Source organism: Sander vitreus, chromosome 19 (assembly GCF_031162955.1).
Source record: "Sander vitreus isolate 19-12246 chromosome 19, sanVit1, whole genome shotgun sequence".
Taxonomy (NCBI): Eukaryota; Metazoa; Chordata; class Actinopteri; order Perciformes; family Percidae; genus Sander; species Sander vitreus.
Genome location: NC_135873.1, coordinates 2,912,925 through 2,933,688, shown reverse-complemented (window position 1 = coordinate 2,933,688; position 20,764 = coordinate 2,912,925). Strand labels below are relative to the sequence as shown.

Genomic DNA, 20,764 nt, shown 5'->3' with positions numbered 1-20,764 from the left:
GAGAGAGTGGAACTTCTTCCCTTATTAGAAATTCTTTGGTAACACCTTTAACCCAGAGGGTCTGCAGTACAAACACACACAGCGGTCATCTCGTACTTGTTCCGCAGCACGTAAAGAGATTATTATATAAAATAATGGGTCCCTGGGCACAGACATGAAGAAGGTAAAAAGGAGTGGCAGAAGGTCCACACTCTTCTACTAATATACAAATAAACTACTATACAAAAATATCTTCAGAAACAATCACGGAAAAACTTAATTGGACATTACTTTAATGTGGACTCACTGTAGAGATAGATACTTTATTGATCCCCAAGGGGAAATTCAAGCCTAAGTATGTACTGTGCTTCTGCATTATAAGGAAAAATACATAGCACAAATATAACAGGACTACTGTCAACAGCCGTGCTAGCGGCTCTATGAGAGTGTACTTGGACACAGCAGTGATTTGAACTAAATGCTCATGATTGTGCTAACATGCTAAGGTTTATCAGGTGTTTTTACCATGTTCACCATCTTACTTTTTAACATTTGCTAACTAAAAAGGCACTCCGAGAGCGCGAACCTTCGCTAAAATCATGCCCTATCTCGCAAAGTAATAAATAAAATAATATATCTGCCCCTCACTCCAAAATTCCATGGGTTCTTTCTTGGCCCATGCTACACACTTCCACCAAGTGTCCTGAAAATCGGGCCAGTTGTTTATTAGTAAAGCTGATAGACAGACATTAAAGACAAACAAACAAAAACCTCCTTGGCGGAGGTAATAATAATTACTGTACCAGTAAAGACAAAGTACAGCTGAGGCTGATGAAAATGTCATAAATGATGCAGGTGGGGATCATCCATGGTTGCCAAGATGTTTGTGCTGGTGAACCCTTAAAAACTAAATGTTTACTTGTGTACCCGTCTGGAATATAAAGAATGATTTCAGATTCTCAGAATCTTTCATTTGACTCATTTTAAGGAGGCCTGAAAAAGTAAATATCCTTCTTTCTTCTGACCCTTCCGGTTTAGATATTTTTTCTTGTGACTACTTGGGGGCGTCCAAACCCCCTTCCCTATTTCTTCAAAACTGACAGAACCCCTACAGATCTCTTAACAGACATGATGAGAAGGAGAATAAACTGTTAATCTGTAAAAGATTAACCTTTTCCTTCTTGTCCAACCTAGGCCTCTGTTGGGCCAAAATCCTCTAAATGGAAGCGATAATCATGCCAAAAGGAACCATTTTCTGGTCAAACAAAGTCTTTGGTTTGGAAGAGAATGACTTTTTGCATCAAGGACGTACATGCAGTACTGATGAATATGACCGTTTTGTGCTTCGACTGAGGATGTACCTGTGTGTGGGCCATTATTGACTCTGGTTCGGAGCAAACTGAATCTAATAATCTCATCTGGCAGTAACTTGACATAATGAATAACAATGAAGGCTGAGACTAATTCATAGTGGGTTTGTCCTGGAACACATGTCAACTGAGAACAGATGTATCAATAAAGACATCACAAAATATTGGCACATGCTGTGCAATAACAGGTTCAAGCAGGACACAACAGAGAAAAGACTCGGAATTTGAGTTCATGACATCAAATGTAACACAGTCAATCACTCAAGATTGTTTCAGACATAAAAGGGGACATTTTTAGTGCTCGTGCTCATACATCTGGGTATCTGGAGTGCCTACCAACCCACAAACCATTCATCAAGCCATTTAGATTCGGCTCCCCTTCCTATGTCACATGCAGGCTCATTAGAATATGCCGCCCCCCATCTGAGTATCTTACTACCTTTGCAAAGGAGCGACACATTTTTCTCGCAAGACTGGGCTTTTCAGGAGGGGGGGGGGTTAAAGAGAAGTGCTAAAACGGAGCGTTTCAGACAGAGGGTGAGCATAATGTCTCCCTTAAATCATCCTGGTGACGATCTGCCAGATGAATCTGACTGCAATAATAAATCAGCAAACTGAATTAATCAATTTGCAAAGGACAATCTAAAAGGAACTGCGATGCCACATTTGGGCCAGGGGGGTAAAGTGTGTGGGGAACTTCTCTTTTTTAGTAAACTTGAAAGGTTAAACATAATTTCATCAATTTTGACAACTCGGGGGCAGCAGAAACACGCTGGAAGCACAACATGGACAAATGATCCTCTTGTGAAGATGAACTTGTTAGCAAACACTCGGCTAATTACACATCCAGTTGACACGTAGCAACATTTCGAGTCGTACATCCAATATTAACGCTCCTTAGCGTCCTTTAGCTCTGTTTTGGTCGTCAACAACTACTAAAGGAAATAACTGGCTCCACGTTGTTTACCATCTAATTGCTATCTCTGTTGGTTGTTTGGCGCTGGGCAGGTACAGTAGCATCCATTGGAAATTATTGTCTGAAAACACAGCAATGAGAGCAGTGAGTTGTGTGAAGTAAACCCACTGTAACCCGTGAAGGTTAATATCCAAACAGTAAAGTTTTGGGCCATTAAACCAAAACATTTCAAATGAACATACAGTTTTTTTCCCCAAGTGCTTGTTGCCAGTACAGAACATGGCCTAGCAGTACAGGGCAGTTTCTAGGTGAGAGGGTCAGAGTGAAAAAAGACAATCAATTCAGTGGTTAAATAAAGCATACAGAGTCGAAGAACCAGGCTGAAAACAACTTGACCTGCTCAACCTTTAAAGTGTTACAAAGAAGCACAGACACATTTAAGTCAGTGAAATAATTTAGTCAAACAATTTTACATAAATTAATTTCATGTGTCATGATTCTCTCTTTTTGTATTGTTTAGCCCTTCCACAGCAGCACAGAAAAACACCTCCGCCCTTCCATAAGGCTTGACATGGTTTTTGCAGCATTGTCTTTATGTTCGTATGATTTTTTTTTTGTATTCGAATATTAACCGCCCTGTTGCCAATGGGAGAGTCGGTATGGAAGACACCACTGCATAGTTCCCAGGCTGGAGTCCAACGCTGTATTACAAATCACAAGAGTCTATATGACAACAACAAAAAGACATTTCTAGAGAGTTCCCAGGCTGTCATGGAGTCCTTCTGGAGTGTAAATGTGTATTAGATCCTCTTCTCACACTCCTGTGTGCTTCGCCCCCGAGGCTACAGAAAACCTCACAGAAGGAGGGAAGAGAAAGGGGGGGTGGGGGGGGGCAGAGCGTCCATCAGCCCAGCTCAGAGAGCTCTGTCTGGGCTCGCTGTGACGGCCGGAGGGCAGGCACGGAGCTCCCCGAACCTCTTTATTTCTCCTCTCTTATTGCGAATATATATGGCAGAGGATTACCTGTTCCCACCTCCTTTTAAATGTTTTTCTCTGAGGTGTTGCAGAGAAGCATGACGGCACTTTTGCTCTCAAGATTTCTCACTTTTTTCTTTAAGAAAAAAAGAGAAAGAAAGGAAGGAATGGGAAAAAAAAGCCAAAAAGGCGCAGATGTGAACTATTCTGTTGACTTATTTCTCTAGTGTACAACATCCTTCTGGGTTGAACATGAAATTGAGGCCAGCAGTGAGGATGAGTCATTGTTTCGCAAAGCCAAAAACGCCTCCCTCTTACAAAAAAAGAAAGAAAAAAAGATCCATTGTTCTCTAGTCGCCTGAGCAAATGGAGCTCGAGTTACTAGGCTTTCTCTGAACAGACTCTTTAAATGTAAAAGAGTTAAAAAAAAAAAAGAAAAAAAAAAAAGGTGCATTTCGTTCCGAAGTGTGCAAGCTGGTGTCTTCTTCTCCCCAGGTCTACAGAGGCGAGGTGGAAGGATAATAAGGAGGTAGGACGGAGGGGTTCAGTTGAAGAGGATGGAGTCGGGGTCTCTGTTGGCGATCTGTGCCATGTGTTTCAGTATGTCTTTTTTAGTGATGATTCCCAGCAGCCTCCTGGTGACGAAGAGAGAAAAGAAAACAAAAAAAAAAAAGTCATGGAAAAAGCAGATTACTTCATATCATACTTTGTCTGCTTCGTCATGGAAAGTCAAAAGAATTGACAGAAAGCAGAGACACACAGTGGAGGTCTGGCCTTCCGTCTTAACATTGTGGCTCGGCTCAGTTTTATTACAGTCTCAGAGGGATACTGGCACGCAGCAGGAGATCAGACGGGGGAAACGCAAAGTCCCTGATCACACTAAAGCCGTTTAAAATTTTGTTCAGGTTCACACTCGGGACACTAAGCAACAAGAGCCAAAGCTAAATTATGTTAAATGAAGGCAAGGCAGCTTTATATTTGTATAGCGCATTTCAGCAACATGGCAATTCAAAGTGTTTTACATAAAAACGATACAAAAATTTAAAAACAGATCAAATAAGAGAATAAAAGTTACAGCGCAGTATAAGAAATTAAACATTAAAGAGCATATTAAATCTAGTCCCTCTCCAGTTAATGGATTTCATTCCACTTCAAAACAACGACAGCGTGGGCAGCTTATGGTTCAACATGGCCTCACGCAGAGAGAAATCATTTGTGGACAGAGATATTAAGGAAATAAATGCGGCAACATAAAACAACACAAAAGATGTGGGAGGAAGGAATGCTGCCTTAAAGAGAGACTGTGTCACTTTTGAGCCAAATTGGAAGAAATTCCCTCCAGGGTGTCCTGACATATCGCAATCACAAGAATGGGACAGGTGTACGGACGGAAAACCCGAAAACACAATTCCTCCTGTTTTTGCATTTCTGTCATAATGATGATGTATTAGAAAGCTCTTAAAACAAAATTATTTTATTTTCTTAATAAATTGTAAGTTAATTTAAGCTGACAAAAGAAAAGAAACAAACCCAGGCTCGGACTATTTTGAAGCCAGATATGCCTCCTGCCAATGAGGCAACCTTGAACTAAAGATACTAACTTTTTCTGGGAACATACCATAGTTGTCAGTCAGAGTCCTGAAATTAACGGTATCCATCTCACAAAACGGCCGCAGTGATCACACTCTGCACTTCACACCGCCTCAAGGTCTTTTTTTTATGAGTGTGTCAGACTATCTTCATTCCCAGACAATGAGTGATAAGCTTGCTCTAAAACCTCGCCTGAAAACACAAATCCTGCCTTATCAACAAGAGTATATCACTGTCTCTTTAGCCATATTCAGTTCATCCTGCCCTCTCGCATGAAGCCCAAGCCTTCCCTTCACTGCCCTCTTCTCTGTGCCTCCTTTTGATCCCATATAAAATGTCCCATTTCCTGTCACACGTGGATCCACTCTGGTATAATTGAGCCTTCTATTGTTGGCCAACAAGCAGCCCATCTAAAGAAAAAATATGTGCAAGATTCATCCAGAGTCATTGTGCCTGTCAACAGCCTTTCAACAGCTGCCCATGGGCCAGGCAGTGAGTGAACATAAAAATTGCCAATTCGTAGTGAGATGTTCTGGTGGACATCAGTAGCCAAATGCCTGAGAAGAAAAGATGTAGAGCCAAACTGAGGGGAACTAGTGAGGTTTTTGTTGACAGCGGTTTTGGTGATTTGGTTTGAATTAAAGTTGATCAGGCCCTTCATCTCGAGGATACGCACACTTTAAAGCTGCACTGGTAAACTTTAAAAATCTGCTCCAACTGGCAGCAGATGCAATCTCACTCCACTGATTCAACACGTTAAAGGCATACTTTGCCAATATTCAACCGATCAAGATTATTACCCATTTTCTGCAACAGATTTTCTTGGTTTGGAGACATGCTCTCCCACCCTCGCGTATCCCTCTCTATCGTCCTCTTGCAAAATAATTTGAGTTTTCTCCAACTGGGCTGACCCCTTTGACTGTACCCAGTAGTTGAGAAGCAGGATACGGGAACTTTACATGGGTCTGGAGGAGCTGCAGTATTTATTAACAGACAAACTGAAACCTACCCTGTACATTTACTACAACTTGACAACTTCACTGTTAATTTCCTCTCTGTTCCGATCGCCAACAGCTGTCTGCTCTGAGCTCATGCACCGTCACTCTCTCTCTCTTGACCACACACTCGCTACGCACTGTGCTATTCCTTTAAGGAGCTTCCTTACTACTTTGATCTGGACTGAGACCCCCCTCTTTTCATCGGATCAAGGATTGGCTGTTTGGTTCCGGAAAAGTCCGAAAGTCCGGACCAAACTAGGTAGGTGTGAAAGGGCCCTAAGACTAAAAAGACACAAGGTAGCTCGACCAAGACTTAAAGCTCAACAACTAACTGAAGGAGCTGAGGGGTTTAACTCCTGCTGGAAAATAAATACAGTGCAAATACAGTGCATGTGTGTGTGTGTGTGTGTGCACGAGAGGCATGAGGATTAGGAGTGAAACACTGATTAAGTTTATTCTCACTGGGAGTATCTTCTGTTCTGTTCTGTCTGAATGGAATTCTCCAGATCAACATTGTCCCTTAGTCATCACAGAGACAGAAGTCTGACAGACAAACAGCATCGCGTGTGAAATGTTTGGTTGGTTTTGTAGTTGGAGAAGATTTCAAACAAAGTATGTGTATGTACTTATGTATATGTTTGAGAGGTTAAACTCCGTTGTCAAATAACTGAACACAGCAGAGTCAGTCTTAGGTTCTATCAAAGTACACAGCCCTATATCCCGGCTGTGCAGGTATTTGTGTATTTACTGCCGTTTATGCATCAGATGAACATACAACCTGAGTGGAAATTCATTTGCAGCAAGTTTGATAATCAATCAATCAATGAAGTTATTTTTCAAGCAAAAATGACTAATATTTGACTCAAATGTGAAGATTTCCCGCTTCAGTTTGCCTTGTATCATTGTACAATAAATATCTTTGGGGTTTGGACTGTTGGTGTGACAAAATAAGACATCTCAAAACGCCACCTTTGCTCTGGGACCAAAAAAAATTTGATCACTTTAGACATGACAGCTAAACCCCTAAAGCATCCCCAATAGAAATGTCTACATGATAAACACACCTTTCACTCCTGTTTTACTGTTTTTCTAACTCCATTTTCTTCCTTTAACAGATGCTTACAGCAAGAAGCAGAACATTCACTCGTCCTCCACAGGGGCTCCCCAAACAGTCCATAAATCCTGCCTCAACACAGAGATCACTTTGAAGTAGCAGATTTGACTCTGAAGATAGATTTTTTTTACGAGCTACATGAATTTAAAAAATATATAGGATGTCAAATATCATCAAAGCTTTGCCACTGGCGTCACCATGGATGTTTTCCGTTAAATCAACAGATGTTACGGATACCACATCTGAAAGGGGGCTCCTCGGCGAAGTTCATGGTGATGAGGTCAGTGGCGGTGAAGAGATTTGGGTAAATGCACCTGAAGAGTGTTCTGTGCTATCTCTCACTGCCCCTCCCCTCCATTAACCATCTATGTCTTCCTCCCTACTTCCTGTGCCTCCTTGCTGTTCCTTTAATGCATGACATGACAACGACCCGCAGCCCTCCTACACATCCACCTGTCACTCCTTCAATCCCTCCACACGCACAATTTCCCGAAGATGTCTCACTTTAATGTCTACAGGCGTGGGAGAGTGCTCAGTTTATGTATTCGTCCATCTGTTCCTCCCGTCTATTAGTGCCTTCTACCTTTCTTGTCTTGTCTTTAATGTGACGTGATCACAGAGGGGATTTTCTACCCTGACAATGATAAAGCGGTAAAAATAAATCAAGCCCTACTCGCTGCGCATGTTTGTTCTCACCCGTTATGTGTAACCAGACACTGGCGTAGCCCCAGCTTCCTGAAAATATCCACAGTGATGTCCATAGGTGTATGGTCTGTGACCGTGAAGGGGCTCAGATCCATGATGCCTCTGAGGCGGAGTGGCGGTGGAGCGTCAGCGGCGTGAGCCGGAGCGTGCTCAGTGAAGACCACCTGGGAAGCGCCGACGACGCCCTCCTGGCGCTTTCGGGCGTTGTCTGAAAGGAGTGGTGGTTAACTTGTATAATTATTTAAAAGTAAGTAAGCACGTCACATTATTTAGTTTTTTGTTAAAGTGACTATATGTAACGTTTACAGTTTTCTGAAGCTCTGTCATTTTTTATACAATGATCTTTAATGACCTGTAACAGCAAACGACTAACGGTAAAAGGAACACTATTTTTATATAGTTTTTAGTAAGGCATCTGCACAGGTTTGATTTTTCCTGTGAAGTCAAAGAATGATTTGCGGCAGGTAGACGGCACTACAGTAACACATTCTGATGGGTCACAGATTTCTTTGCAACACCGAAAAAACCAGTGTTACTACCACCATTGTCCAAAGCGGCCGCTAGAATCACCACAAACTGAAAGTTAAATATTGCCACTTTAAAAAGACAATTCCAGCGCAAAACGAACCTACATACAGATGTGTATCCACTCGATCGCTCTCTGGGACATGTTTTCATGCTAATCGAATGTGTTTTGTAGCTTGAAAGAAGCTAGTGCGGACCGCTGGTTAGCGTATTACGCTAGTATTCAAGGCACAGGGAAAGTAAAAACAAATCGCTATTTTGTACCACTAAAAAGGCTCAAAATATCACCACACTTCAACAGTAGCATAATGAGGGTCCCTAAATGTTAACCGAAGCATTGAGAACATTGTAAGTGTACAGACAGTTTATTAAAAAGATAGATTATAAAGACGCGTTCTCGTATACAGGCGGCCGCTGTCTTGGGAGCTACTGTCTTTCTAAACTATCTTTTTAATAAACTGTCTGTACATTTACACTGTTCCCAATGCTTCGGTTAACATTTAGGACCCACATTATGCTACCGTTGAAGTGTGGTGATATTTTGAGCCTTTTTAGTGGTACAAATAGCGATTTGTGCTTTCCCTGTGCCCCAAATACTAGTGTTGTAAGCTAATCAGCGGTCCGCGCTAGCTTGTTTCAAGCTACAAACACATTCGATTAGCATGAAAACATGTCCCATAGAACGACAGAGTGGGTACACATCTGTTATTAACCCCTAGGTTTGTTTTGCGCCGGAATTGTCCTTTAAGGTGTCATTTCAACTCATACACAGGATGATATAATGTTATATAGATTAGCGATACAACTTTATCCTTATATGTTTTAAGCCGGACAGCAGGTATATTTCTATGTATACACACACACAGTTCTGACCTATTGATATGAGCAGGTCTCTTCTGAATACAAATCCCACCAGCCTCTGGGACTCCTGGGAGACGACCACAGGGAAGCCACTGTAGCGAGTGCTTTCCACCAAGGCCTGGGGACAAATAACACCGTATAGGTTATATGCAATATGGTACATCATACTATAAATCCACAAGTCCTGAGGAAAGAGACCAAATACTTTAGACTTTGTATAATTTTTTTTTTTTTTTGACAGTTTTAGAAGTCTAATAATAAATAATGTAATAAATACTACCCACACATATAAATGCTATATATATATATAAAAATGATATATATATAAATGATATATATATAAATGATATATATATATATATATATATATATATATATATATATATATATATATATATATATATATATATATATATATATATATATATATATATATATATATATATACACACACACACATTTATAACTGACATTGCTCACTTATTAAAGTAAATGCAGATAGCACAGTTTTGGTTTCTCACATGTACTTATCGGTATCCAGACCTACAGTATACACGTTTTGCTTTAATATACCACATGTGCGTTTCATATCACTGTGGATTTTTTTTCTGCTCTGCATTCCAGTGTGTTATGATAAACTGTGCGCATGTGTCCATTACCTCCACCTCCTCTACAGTCATGCCCTCCTGTGTGAGCACAGCCAGCGCAGGGTCCGACCTTCTGGGCCTCATCACGTCCACAGTCAGGCTGCTGTGCTCAAACTCCTCTTTAGGCTCCAGGAATGGGTATCCATTCAGCCGGATGTGAGCCTGCAGAACATTGAGGAGTAAGTACCAAACTTAAAACCTTGACCTCTTAAATCTAGAGCTGGGCGATACGGAGGACATCAAATATCACGATATGTTTGGCCAAATACATCGATGTCGATACTGTAGGGTAAACTTTTGGTGCTTTCACAAAAACTTTACACAATGAGATTTTAGATAAATAATCAATAATGTGGATATAATGACTAAATGAATAAAGGCAAGTAACAGAACAGCGAGAACATTCTGGTAAGTTCAGAAAAGTACATCACTTTACTGTAATGCAGCTATAAAAACCAGGAAAAGACAACATTTTAATTTAAGACTATATCTAGCCTCATATATGGATGTCGATATAATCTCGATGTTAAACTTCAATATTCCGCACATTGATAGCTGTGTTGTAATTCTGATTGAACATTAGGCTCTAAATCACATTCAGTCTCCTTTTAAACTGCTGTGTGGACATTTGTCCATCAATTTACTTGAAACTGGAAGGGTCAGAAAGGAGTAAGGACAAAAGAGCCAGAGGAGATCGTTTTGGCACTTTTATGGACAAAAAAAAAAACTCAAAGTCTGTTGCATGCATGACATGCATACATAACAACCACAACCACATCTCACACACGCACACACACACACACACCTCATAGATTCCCTCTCTTCCGAAAGCATCTGCCACCCATTTGCTGGTCATGGTCGCTGCCATGAGGGGGACGATGTACTCCAGACCGCCGGTCAGCTCAAACATGATGACTACCAGTGACACCGTCATACGAGTCACTCCACCTGGAGGAAGCAAAATGTTAGAAATACTCTCGAGCAAGGCGTCTGCAGGTGACTCACAGTAAGTTCTGTGGAATGAATCACTGTCTGATTCATTTAAACTTTACATTAACAACAATATATCTACAGTATGATAAGGGTGCATACTGTTGATACACACAAAGAGTAAATACTAGAGTCAGAAAATGCCATCCGGCTGTCTGGATGGAAGAGACAGCTGCAACAACATGTAGTGACACATTAATGCATTTTGACATTTCATTATCTATAAGTTTGAGCTCTTAATTTCCCCTCTTCATATGGAGATGTTGGGAGTTTAGGTCTGTGGTTCCACTCTGAATCCAATTATAACCATTTAGCTTCGTTGTTTCTTCTGTGGCCTCCTTCCTCTAAACAACTAGCTTAAAGGGATACTTTGCTGCTTTTTAAACCAGCTGTGTGGCATCTTTGTGTGGGCAGTGTGTTTAGATGAATGGTGATTGACTTCCCTCAGTGGCGCCAGCGCTCCGAGCGGCGGAGGATGGCACGAAATGCGGTCTGGCCTCTGAGACCCGCGGGAGCATCAGCGCTCCTGGACGACATTACTGTCTTTAAGAGGCTGTAGCGGGGTGGCTGGTATCATATGGAATTAGAAAGCCTAAGTCATGCTAGCATTTTGGGAAGGGGGCTAAATAATGCTCCAAAGTTAAGTTAGGCTAAATGTTGGCGAGGAAAAGACTGGCATTTTCAAAGGGGTCTCTTCCCTTGACCTCTCACCTCCAGATATCTGAATGAAAATGGGTTCTATGGGTATCCCAGAGTCTGCACTTTACAGACACACCCACTTTATATAACCCCATGTAGTCTTTTGCAAAAACTATGCAGTTTTTCTCATGCAGTATAAATGTGTTATTTTTGCCTATTCTAAAATGGTGTACAGTATTTCTTCATGGATGCCAGTATGCCGAAATATTCAGTCTTAGAATTGGGTATGACTAAATGAGACCAACTGTATTCATGTTCAATGATGTTAGTCCCCATAGAAGCCATTTTATTTTAGTGAGACTATTTTTTATTGTTTTAACGTGACTGGAACAAACTCCCAGAAAACTGCAGAACCGCTGAAACTCCCAGTTCTGTTTGACGCTGCCTTCTATTAAATTAAGTAATTGTTCATTTCTTACACTGCAACTTGTATTTTATACCCGTCTTATTCTATTGTTGCTTGTCTTTATTTCCTGTTGTATGTAAAGCAGAATTGCTTTACTTTACTTCTTGCTAAAATGTGCTATATAAATAAACTATACACTAAACTTTCAAAACTGAATAGGCGCCTAACCAAAACAATCTTTATTACAGCTTTAGGAGTAGAAAGACTTGACACACAGAGCTGAGCTGCATCTTTCAGATTATGTATACGCACGTATATGTGGCTTAAACTGTTGACCTACTACCTCCCCCTAAAGATCCCCTGTCCCTCCCCAAAAAAAAAGGACAGAAATGGGTCTACGTGGGTCTCAGAGGGTTAAGGACAAGAGTTATAAAACAGCACATTTGTATTTCAGTAGTTAAGGATGCACACGGCCTCTGGGTAAATGCTGCTTTACTTTGATAGCCTTTTTGAAAGCACTTACTGTACGAGGACATTACAAACAGAGAGACAAATTATAGTGTAGTAAAGAGAATAAGATCAATCGACTTTGAAGTTAGAGGAGATCATTGCTGGAAGTGATTCTTGGTCACTTGCATTAAATGCTACTTTACAAGAGCTATCTTTAAGTACAGAATGTACTGACATTAGTCACACAAATGTATTGGTACATAGTTCAGAAACAAAGAAACGTTGTCCCAGATCTGCTAGATGACAGATCTGGCCCGTTACCCTGAAACCCTCTCCTCTTGGTAAGAATTTAGTACCAATCTGTTTTTTATACAAAATGTTTCCTGTGTGCGACGAAGCACACCAGCTATCGGTTTTCTTTGTTCACTTAGGCTTTGACAAAGGAACTAGAAGGTAGAAAGGTTAATTCTCATTATCCATTAACACTCCTGGAATTCACTGTACATAATGTGAAACAGCAACAGTTAATATGAGAAAACTGTTTGGATTGGCATGTTGCCGTACTTATTTTAACCACAGCCTTTATAATAATGTGTATATTAGTTTCCTATGTGAGCTGATGGAATAACTCCACAGTCTGTGGAGGCCAAACAGTCACTTTTTTCCAAAAAAACTTAACTGATTTAATTAGAATTCAAAAACTGACAGACTGAATAATAAATAGCTGAAATTATTGTTAGTGTGCAAATTATCATCTTATGAAGACATTTCAGTCTATAAAAAACAATAATATTTTCTAAAACCTTTTTGAAGTGGAAAAAAGTCAAACGAAACCCAATATTTATAAAATACTTGCAACTAATAAGACTTAAGGGACTCAAAACCCCCTGTAAAGTCTCCCTCAGTCCATCCATCATGTAGTACACCACTTATTTGGGTCTGGTTTGCAGTGGGGGGGGAGAAAAAAAAAAAAAAAAAGTCCAGACTTCCTTCTCCCCACCCACATCCAGCTGCTCTCTGGGCGCCGCAAGACATTCCCACATCAAATCATCTAATCTCTGACATGTTACCAGTTGCTCAGAATACCACTATAGGAAGGCGAGCATCCAAATCAAATGGCCAATTAACTGCCTGCTTCCTTGATCTATTCCAGGCTGCTTCTGGATATCTGAGCTCCTCACCCTGCCCCTGTCGCTGTCGCTGTCCGGAGGGGGGGGTGATCTGATTTTTTCGGTCACTTCACCTTCAGCCTGGGCTCTGTCTTTTTTACATTACATGTCATTTAGCTGACGCTTTTATCCAAAGCGACTTCCAATTAAGTGCTTTCAACCTTGAAGGTACAAACTCCAGACAGCAAGAACAGTGCACGTACATTAGCTTTAAATAAGCCAAACTACAAAGAGCCATATTATATATTTTTTTTGTTTTTGTTTTTTAATCATCCAAGGTGCAGTTGGAAGAGAGGTTTTTTTTAGCCTGCGACGGAAGATGTGTAGGCTTTCGTCTTCACCTCGACAGTTAGACAAATAGTATCACACAGATCTGTCTGTTGATCTAACGGTGCATTTTTACCCACACTCACGATCAATGTTTATGGTACCCTCTTTTGAACAAATCAAGCCACAACCCAAGTGCTCCCTGCCACACACGTCTCACCTAAACATGCAGCGGCTCCGACCATAGCGTAGAGGCCCGGAGTGATGCAGTCTGCTCCTGGCGAGCACCACCCTTTAAAGAGAAACCAGTCGTGGTGATAGTAGGCCAGCTGCTCCATGCCGACACCCAGCAGTCTGCCGGCGATGGCTCCAACTGCCATACTGGGGATGAAGAGACCAGAGGGAACCTGGGTGAACAAAGAAGAGAAAACAACGTTACAAAGTACACCATGTCTTAGTTTAAAGCCTCTGTAATACAAACAATCTTTGTTAATTAAAATGTAAACCACACAGCCATTACTTTTTTTTTTTTTTTTACTACCAACTACTTGATCCTCCCAGTTAGCCACATGATTGTGAGTCATGTTGCTATGATTCAAAATCTGGTTCCAGACGTATTGAAGACAGCTGGCACATTTTCACATGCTATGTTACGCAGAGTTCACAGAGAACGGTGCATTAACAAAAAAAAACAGGAGTTCAAAGGAGAGTGGTGACACTTTAACAGGTGACACTATTCAAAGATCAGTGTTCATGATAAGTATGCACAAGAGTGACTGTGCAGGAGTGGATTTCAATGTTTGTATCACGTTTGTGTGTCCGGACCAACCTTCATGCCGAAGGTAATCACAGTGACCATTATCTTGAAGACTAAGGCCAGGGACAACTGCCACAGAGCGGTGTACAGGCCTTCTCCTGCCGGCCGGTCAGCGAGGCTGTTACCTACACCAGTTTCGGATGTGTTGGTTGGCTGGAATGAGTGTGTGGGAAAAACAGTAGCAGAGAAAGATAAACAGAGATAAGATATTGAAGAAATAGAAGGGAGTCGGACAGAAAAACAAAAAACAACTTACTTAAAAGGGTAAATAAAACCGTAGTTTCAGGGATTTAGGTTATTATCTATAATATGACCCAATCTCCACTTTGAAATGACAAACCAGAAAATCTTGTTGACTTACTATCTCTCCAAACAATCTACTCCTTTCCCCAACACAAACACAGATTCAACCCACCCACACACACACACACACACACACACACACACACCGGTTTGTAGCCACAGAGCTGAGAGGAATCAAGCAGCGAGCAGTCGTTGAACAGCTCAGAGATGAGCTCGGCTCCACTCATCCTGGTGTAGCTGTTTGGGTAGGCGACCACGGCGGTCAAAGCTGTGACCACAAGCACCTCAATGACAGGGTAGTGACCCAAACGAGTAGTTTTACCTGTTAGAGACACAGAAACGGAGTAATGAATAGGTTTTTTCCTTTATTTAGAACAGCTGAAGAGAGACAAGAAACGGGGAAGAGAGAGGGGGGATGACAGGATGACATGCAGCAAAGGGCCCCCCGGGTCGGACTCAAACCCAGGCCGCTGGCAAGGACTGAGCCTACATGGGGCACACGCTCTACTGGGTGACTTGGTACACACAATCTTATTTAAATAAATAAGATTGTGTGTACATCTGTTTAAGGCACACACATTCAACTTCACCACTCACGTCTCCTGCACCAGGCGATGTTGGCCCTGATGAACAGCGCCCCCCAGAGGCCTCCGAATATTCCCAGCAGGATGAAGGGGGCCAGCTCCAACATGTGCCACGGGGCATGAAACTCCACGTAGAACAGCACAAGGCGGCTGTTTCCAAACGGATTGATGGAGCGCAGAGTGAAGGCTGCTACGAGGGCGGCAAAGAACGAACGCCAAAGGGTCTTCAGAGGGAAATAATAACTCACCTGAAGGGGAAACAGAGACAGAGAAAAGAGATCTTTGAACTAACAGAAGAGATACATTATTGCATTATCCTTGAGCTTTGAGAAGCAGCACTCAGTGGGTGAAAGTGCCCTTCGTATATTGTCATCCAAAAACTCCTCAGGGTGTTTTGCTCAAGATGGATTAAAGCTGCTGAGACACATTCTCCAAACTATCAATGCAAACACCTGTTCATGATTTATTGTGCCCCAGTACGGTGCCAGTGCTGTGCAGTTTTCAGCATAGAGTCACGTGAAAATTAAACAAGTGGGGGGAAAAAAAACAATTCAGATCAGTTTTGTTATCCATTGCTAATAAAGCAACTGGCAATTGCAGTGTTGTTCTGATGCAGAAAACGCAAGAAAATCAGACTCTTTGATCCTGCTTTGCGTTATTCACTGTAATGAAATCAATTTTTCCTCAAGACTATGTGATATAATTGTGGTGGATTTTAAGTCTCATGTCGTATCAGATTATCCCCTGATGTTGTCTGAGGGGGGATTATCAGACAAATGATTGGGTTGATGATGTTGATGGGCTAATCAGCGGCAAAGAAATCAATAAATAACTGTACTTACCTCCTCCAGGCTGAACAGGACTCCTCCTATGGGAGCACCGAAGGCCACAGACACACCTACTGCTGCTGCTGCCGACAACACCTACAAGCATGAAAATAAAACCAATCTGTATTGCAGTACAACTGAGACGTTAAACAAGAAGAAAAGAAAAGAAAAAAAAAAAAAAGAAAGAAATCAACCAACAATCAAAGGAACTGTGCGTTCTTCTTTTTGTTGAGGGAACAGATGTTATCTGGTGCAGGCCATTTATAAGACAACAGCCGTCTCTCAATAGGCTGATCAAAACCAGGAGCTCCCAATGGTTCTGTGATAAAGGCCAAAAACAAACAGTGCACCAAAGCAGCGATTTTAAGCTATTCTTGTGATATGTAAAGTTTTAGCATACGTAAAAAAAACATTTATTAAAATAAGACATTTCTCTCTTTAGCTACTGTGTTTTCTAGTTTTTAGGGTAATATATTCAAAGACAAGAAGCAGCCTGTCATCTATTAACTCTGTTGTATGAAAGTAAACAACAAATTAACCGCTAACAGCTGCAGAATTTGTAACCACAAAGAGCTTTTTTCAACACTTTCCTTTAAGGGAGACTACCAAAACAACAGGAGTCCATTTTTCCTGCTGCATTCACCAAAACTAGGACACTGAATCCTAAACTAGCAATACAACCCCCCTCATTATTCACCTCACCCAAACTGCCTCAGAGCCTACCTCTCGCCGCTTGGCCTCATTCTTGCGGTACTTGGTGAACAGATGACACAATATATTAGCGCAGCAGCAGGCCACGTGTACCAGAGGGCCCTCCTTCCCTAAGCTGAGCCCAGACGAGACGGCTAAAACCAGGGTGATGGTCTTGATGATCAGGGTCCACTTCCCCAGGTAGCCACGGATGATGAACCCACTCAGGATGGTTTTAATCTGAGAGAGACGGAGAGAAAAAGTGTGTTTGCATGGATTAGTTTGTGTGTGTAGAGAATCAGGATAAGTCTGTGATTATGTGTGGGTTTAGGTTAGGTTGGGATCCGTTTACATATGCGCGTGTGAGCGCATATCCAAGAGAAAGTAAACTGTGATGGAAAGGGAAGGAGAGAAAGCGGAGTTTGCGTTGTGGATATTTTTCTTTCAGATGAGCAGTTCATCTGGTGTGCGTGGGCCTGTCGACCGCTCTCTGACCTTTTCAGAGACGAGAAAAAGGAATCCATGAAATTAAGGATGGTCTTTGTTTAAAGGCAGGAGTGGAAGAGAGGTTTAGAGTTTATACATGCAGGAGAGAGTTGTGTTTGTGTGTCTTGTTCTGTATATATGAAATGAGTGAATCAGTTTGGATATGTTTGTGCTCAGTTGAGTTTTCCACTTGTATTTCCAGTGCGTGTAAGCAAATCTCCACTTCCTTAGAAATAAAGCGTGAAAGAACAGATACGAAGAAAAAGTAAACACTGGTGGAGAGCGAAGAGGATGGAGGGAGAGCAGTCTGGCTTTTAGGTTTAGTATCCACTGCAGGTCATTTGCCCTTTCATATCGTTTCAGTTTGGGTGTAAACAAATCAAAGTGATTAGATGCTGTAAGGAAAAAGTGAAATGGAGGAACAGACAAGTAGTAGGACTCGTGTACAAATGTTTATTAATAGAAAAATAAATTGCATACAACTGAGCTATCACATCTCAAATTGTTTATTCTTGCAGCTTCATCATCATCCCATTAAAATCCTGTCCCTGAACAAACAATAGAAAAATAAAGCAAACAATGAAGAATTAAATGAGGAGAAAAATTAAGAAAGTGAAAAACATTGTTTATGCACAGGAAATGGTCTAAAGCCTGATTCATATGTCAAATGAGGCACTCCACAAATTGATGCTGCTTTTTAAATACATTATCATCCTGAATGCAGTTTTACCTCTGGTATTCCTGAGCCACATGCATATGGAGCGAAGGCCCTGACCAGCGTGACCGCCAGGAAAGCGAAAAGTAAAGCCCAGAAGATGTACATCAGGTAGTTCATTATGTAGGCAAACGGACCCTGCAGGGACACACAAAGACACACGCATGTTAAATTCAATTCAATTTATAGTTTCAAAATCACAACAGGAGTTATCTCAGGACACACTACGGGCGGCAGTCTGCCACTGCCGGGTGGGACTGGTACATCTGTATACACTGATACAGATATATAAAAATGTGTCTACTTATCTATAAATAAGTAGACGCATGATTTCTTAAACCCCTTGTCATTACAAAAAGAAAGATAAAAGCTGTATTTCATTCATTAGGCATACTGGCACTTAGCGGTGGTGTTATATTGTGTCATGACAGCCTACAACCAGTAGATGGAACACCATTACAACTAGAGAGACAATGACTGTACATGAACTCTTGCTAGACTGTGAAGAGAGCGCTCATGTATAAGCAAAAACTCTCTTCAACCACTTAATAGTAAGATATAATAAAATAGGCAGTCTCTGGATCATGACATGGAATTCATTTCGTTTTCATACTTCATTCAAGACATTTGCATTTATTAGCCCAACTTTCCTTCTGCAAACATATGCTTGAGAAAGCTTGGCTACAATATGTACATTTCATGGCTCTAAGTGTGCAGAACACAATTTTCACTCTGGATTCAATTGGTTTTGTAATGTCCCCCTACCTCCGATGTCCCCATCATGAGCTCAGCCCAGCTCTGCCACTGTGGACACTGGTCCCTCTCCTTAAACGTCGTCTCGTTGGACGTCCAGCAGCAGTGCTCGTGGTTGAACCAGAAGCCGATGAGACAAACCCCTTCCTTCATGTCAGTCAGCCAGTGGGCTGCAATGTCGATGCCGCCGGCTAAAGCACCTGGGAGAGAGAAGGATGCGTTTGAGACAAGGAGAAATATTTGTGCTGAGCATGTTTCCACTCCATCCAAAACACAGAAGCTAACTTTATAGTTCTGCCTCTGTGGTTGAAGCTGTGGTGACATGGACCGAGCCAACATCTATCATCAATTGTCACATTCATCCTTGTGTTCTGGGTCTAAACTTAACTTTTTGGCTTGCCAACATAATAAATATTCTTTTTCTTTAGAAGTATGTCACCCTGCTGCCTATTTTTCAGTGTTATTTTGTCACTATGCACCTGCTGCCTGTCACCACATGGGAATTAACTTTCAGCTAAAGCACAGGCAGCACAGAAACAAGAGGAACGGTTTTGTGTTCAGAAAGATTACTATCTACAGGATTAGATATATCTAGCTGTGCAGTTAGTTGCAGCATTCAAGGTCCCATATTGTAAAAAAAAAAAAAAAAAATACTGTTGAAATATCAAAACGCTCAATCCACAGAGAAATGCATAATGCCTGTACTAAACTCAGAGCGCGCAGATGAAGAAGACCCAGAAACACTGACCAATCAGAGCACACTGGGCTTTTCGGGAGGGGGACTTCAAGAGACAGGCAAATCATGAAAAATCATGTTTTTCTAAACAATAAAGCAAGTAAACATGTTCTAGTAGGAACTGAAAAATACAAGTATGAACCTGAAAATGAGCATCATATGGGACCTTTACAAAATATTTTTACAACATTGTAGTCAACAGTGTTTTTCTAGAAACAATTTCCCAGTTTGTCAGAATGAAGGACAGGCTTCACTCAAGCCAAGTCACATGCATTAAACAGAATGAGTCCAGACCACAGCTTAAAGAAATATAGGGCCACTACCTGACATGAGTCCCACTAGAAGCATGAGCAGCCATCCAGAGAAGGCATCGCTGATGCTGTGCAGCAGAGCCACAGTCGACAGTTTGCTCTTATTGGTGATCTGGATGCATGCGGAGATGAGAAGATCAATATTAGAGAGTGATTACCATCATCATTATATTATTTAGTTTCATATCCTAGAGTATATTACATTACATAGGGTATCAGGGATACTTTACAGTTATGTTACTGCTGCAGTGCTAGAACATAAGTCATGTACTTTTAGTTTGTACAGTTTCTTCAACATTTGACAGTTTTTTTTGGTTATTTAAACTCTTGGCCGTGTTCTATTAACATAGAAAAACCAGCTACTATCATGAGCAAACTGCATAACCTCAAGTCTCCAGTTTCTAGGTGTGAATCTGTAGAGCTATAAATATAAACTCTAAGGAGAGCGTGAAGAGAAAGATGTTAGACATGGTGGTTGTCTTGTCTTAAACGGATACCTAGAGAGCATTCTTGTTACAGGTATGACAGTGAAGTAAACCGTACCGAATAACAATGATCTGGTTAAGGTTTTTACACTCTTTCCCATCCTTAAAAAACACACAGCGCTATTCTTCGTACCTCACGGTGTCTGTCGCGGTCCTTGGTCTTCTCTCTGACCCAGTCGATGGTGTTGAAGTCTTCGTAGGTGCCCACCCCGGGCAGCGGGTCCTCCAGGGGGTCCACAAATTTACTGGGGCCGTTACCGTTCATACCGGCTGATCTGCTGCTGCTGCGCTCCTCATAACCTCCTGGGAGGGAGGGACAGGGAGCGAGAAAAACGGGGAAGAGAGAGAGAGAGGCACATTAACATCCTCACACCCAAACGCCAGCCTCTCGCTTGCTACCACATTGTTCTTGCCTTGTCATTATATGCATTTTGTTCTATTGTTTTCAGCCATGCT

General features: G+C 41.5%; 1 protein-coding gene across 3 annotated transcripts in view; it reads right to left on the bottom strand.

Annotated features, from left to right (window-relative positions):
• Nucleotides 1-688: 688 nt before the first annotated feature.
• Nucleotides 689-20,764, bottom strand: part of clcn5b (chloride channel, voltage-sensitive 5b) — a 33,740-nt gene continuing 13,664 nt past the window's right edge. For all 3 annotated transcript variants that reach the window (XM_078276347.1, XM_078276345.1, XM_078276348.1), the window contains 15 exons: nt 20,442-20,611; nt 19,836-19,935; nt 18,789-18,976; nt 18,039-18,161; nt 16,856-17,062; nt 16,148-16,228; nt 15,319-15,553; nt 14,868-15,043; nt 14,431-14,571; nt 13,822-14,008; nt 10,486-10,628; nt 9,693-9,842; nt 9,046-9,151; nt 7,639-7,855; nt 689-3,875 (listed from right to left, as the gene is read on the bottom strand). In XM_078276347.1, the coding sequence (XP_078132473.1) occupies nt 3,785-3,875; nt 7,639-7,855; nt 9,046-9,151; nt 9,693-9,842; nt 10,486-10,628; nt 13,822-14,008; nt 14,431-14,571; nt 14,868-15,043; nt 15,319-15,553; nt 16,148-16,228; nt 16,856-17,062; nt 18,039-18,161; nt 18,789-18,976; nt 19,836-19,935; nt 20,442-20,611 (2,315 nt within the window). In that variant the 3' untranslated portion in view covers nt 689-3,784. The remainder of the gene's footprint in view (nt 3,876-7,638; nt 7,856-9,045; nt 9,152-9,692; nt 9,843-10,485; nt 10,629-13,821; nt 14,009-14,430; nt 14,572-14,867; nt 15,044-15,318; nt 15,554-16,147; nt 16,229-16,855; nt 17,063-18,038; nt 18,162-18,788; nt 18,977-19,835; nt 19,936-20,441; nt 20,612-20,764) is intronic.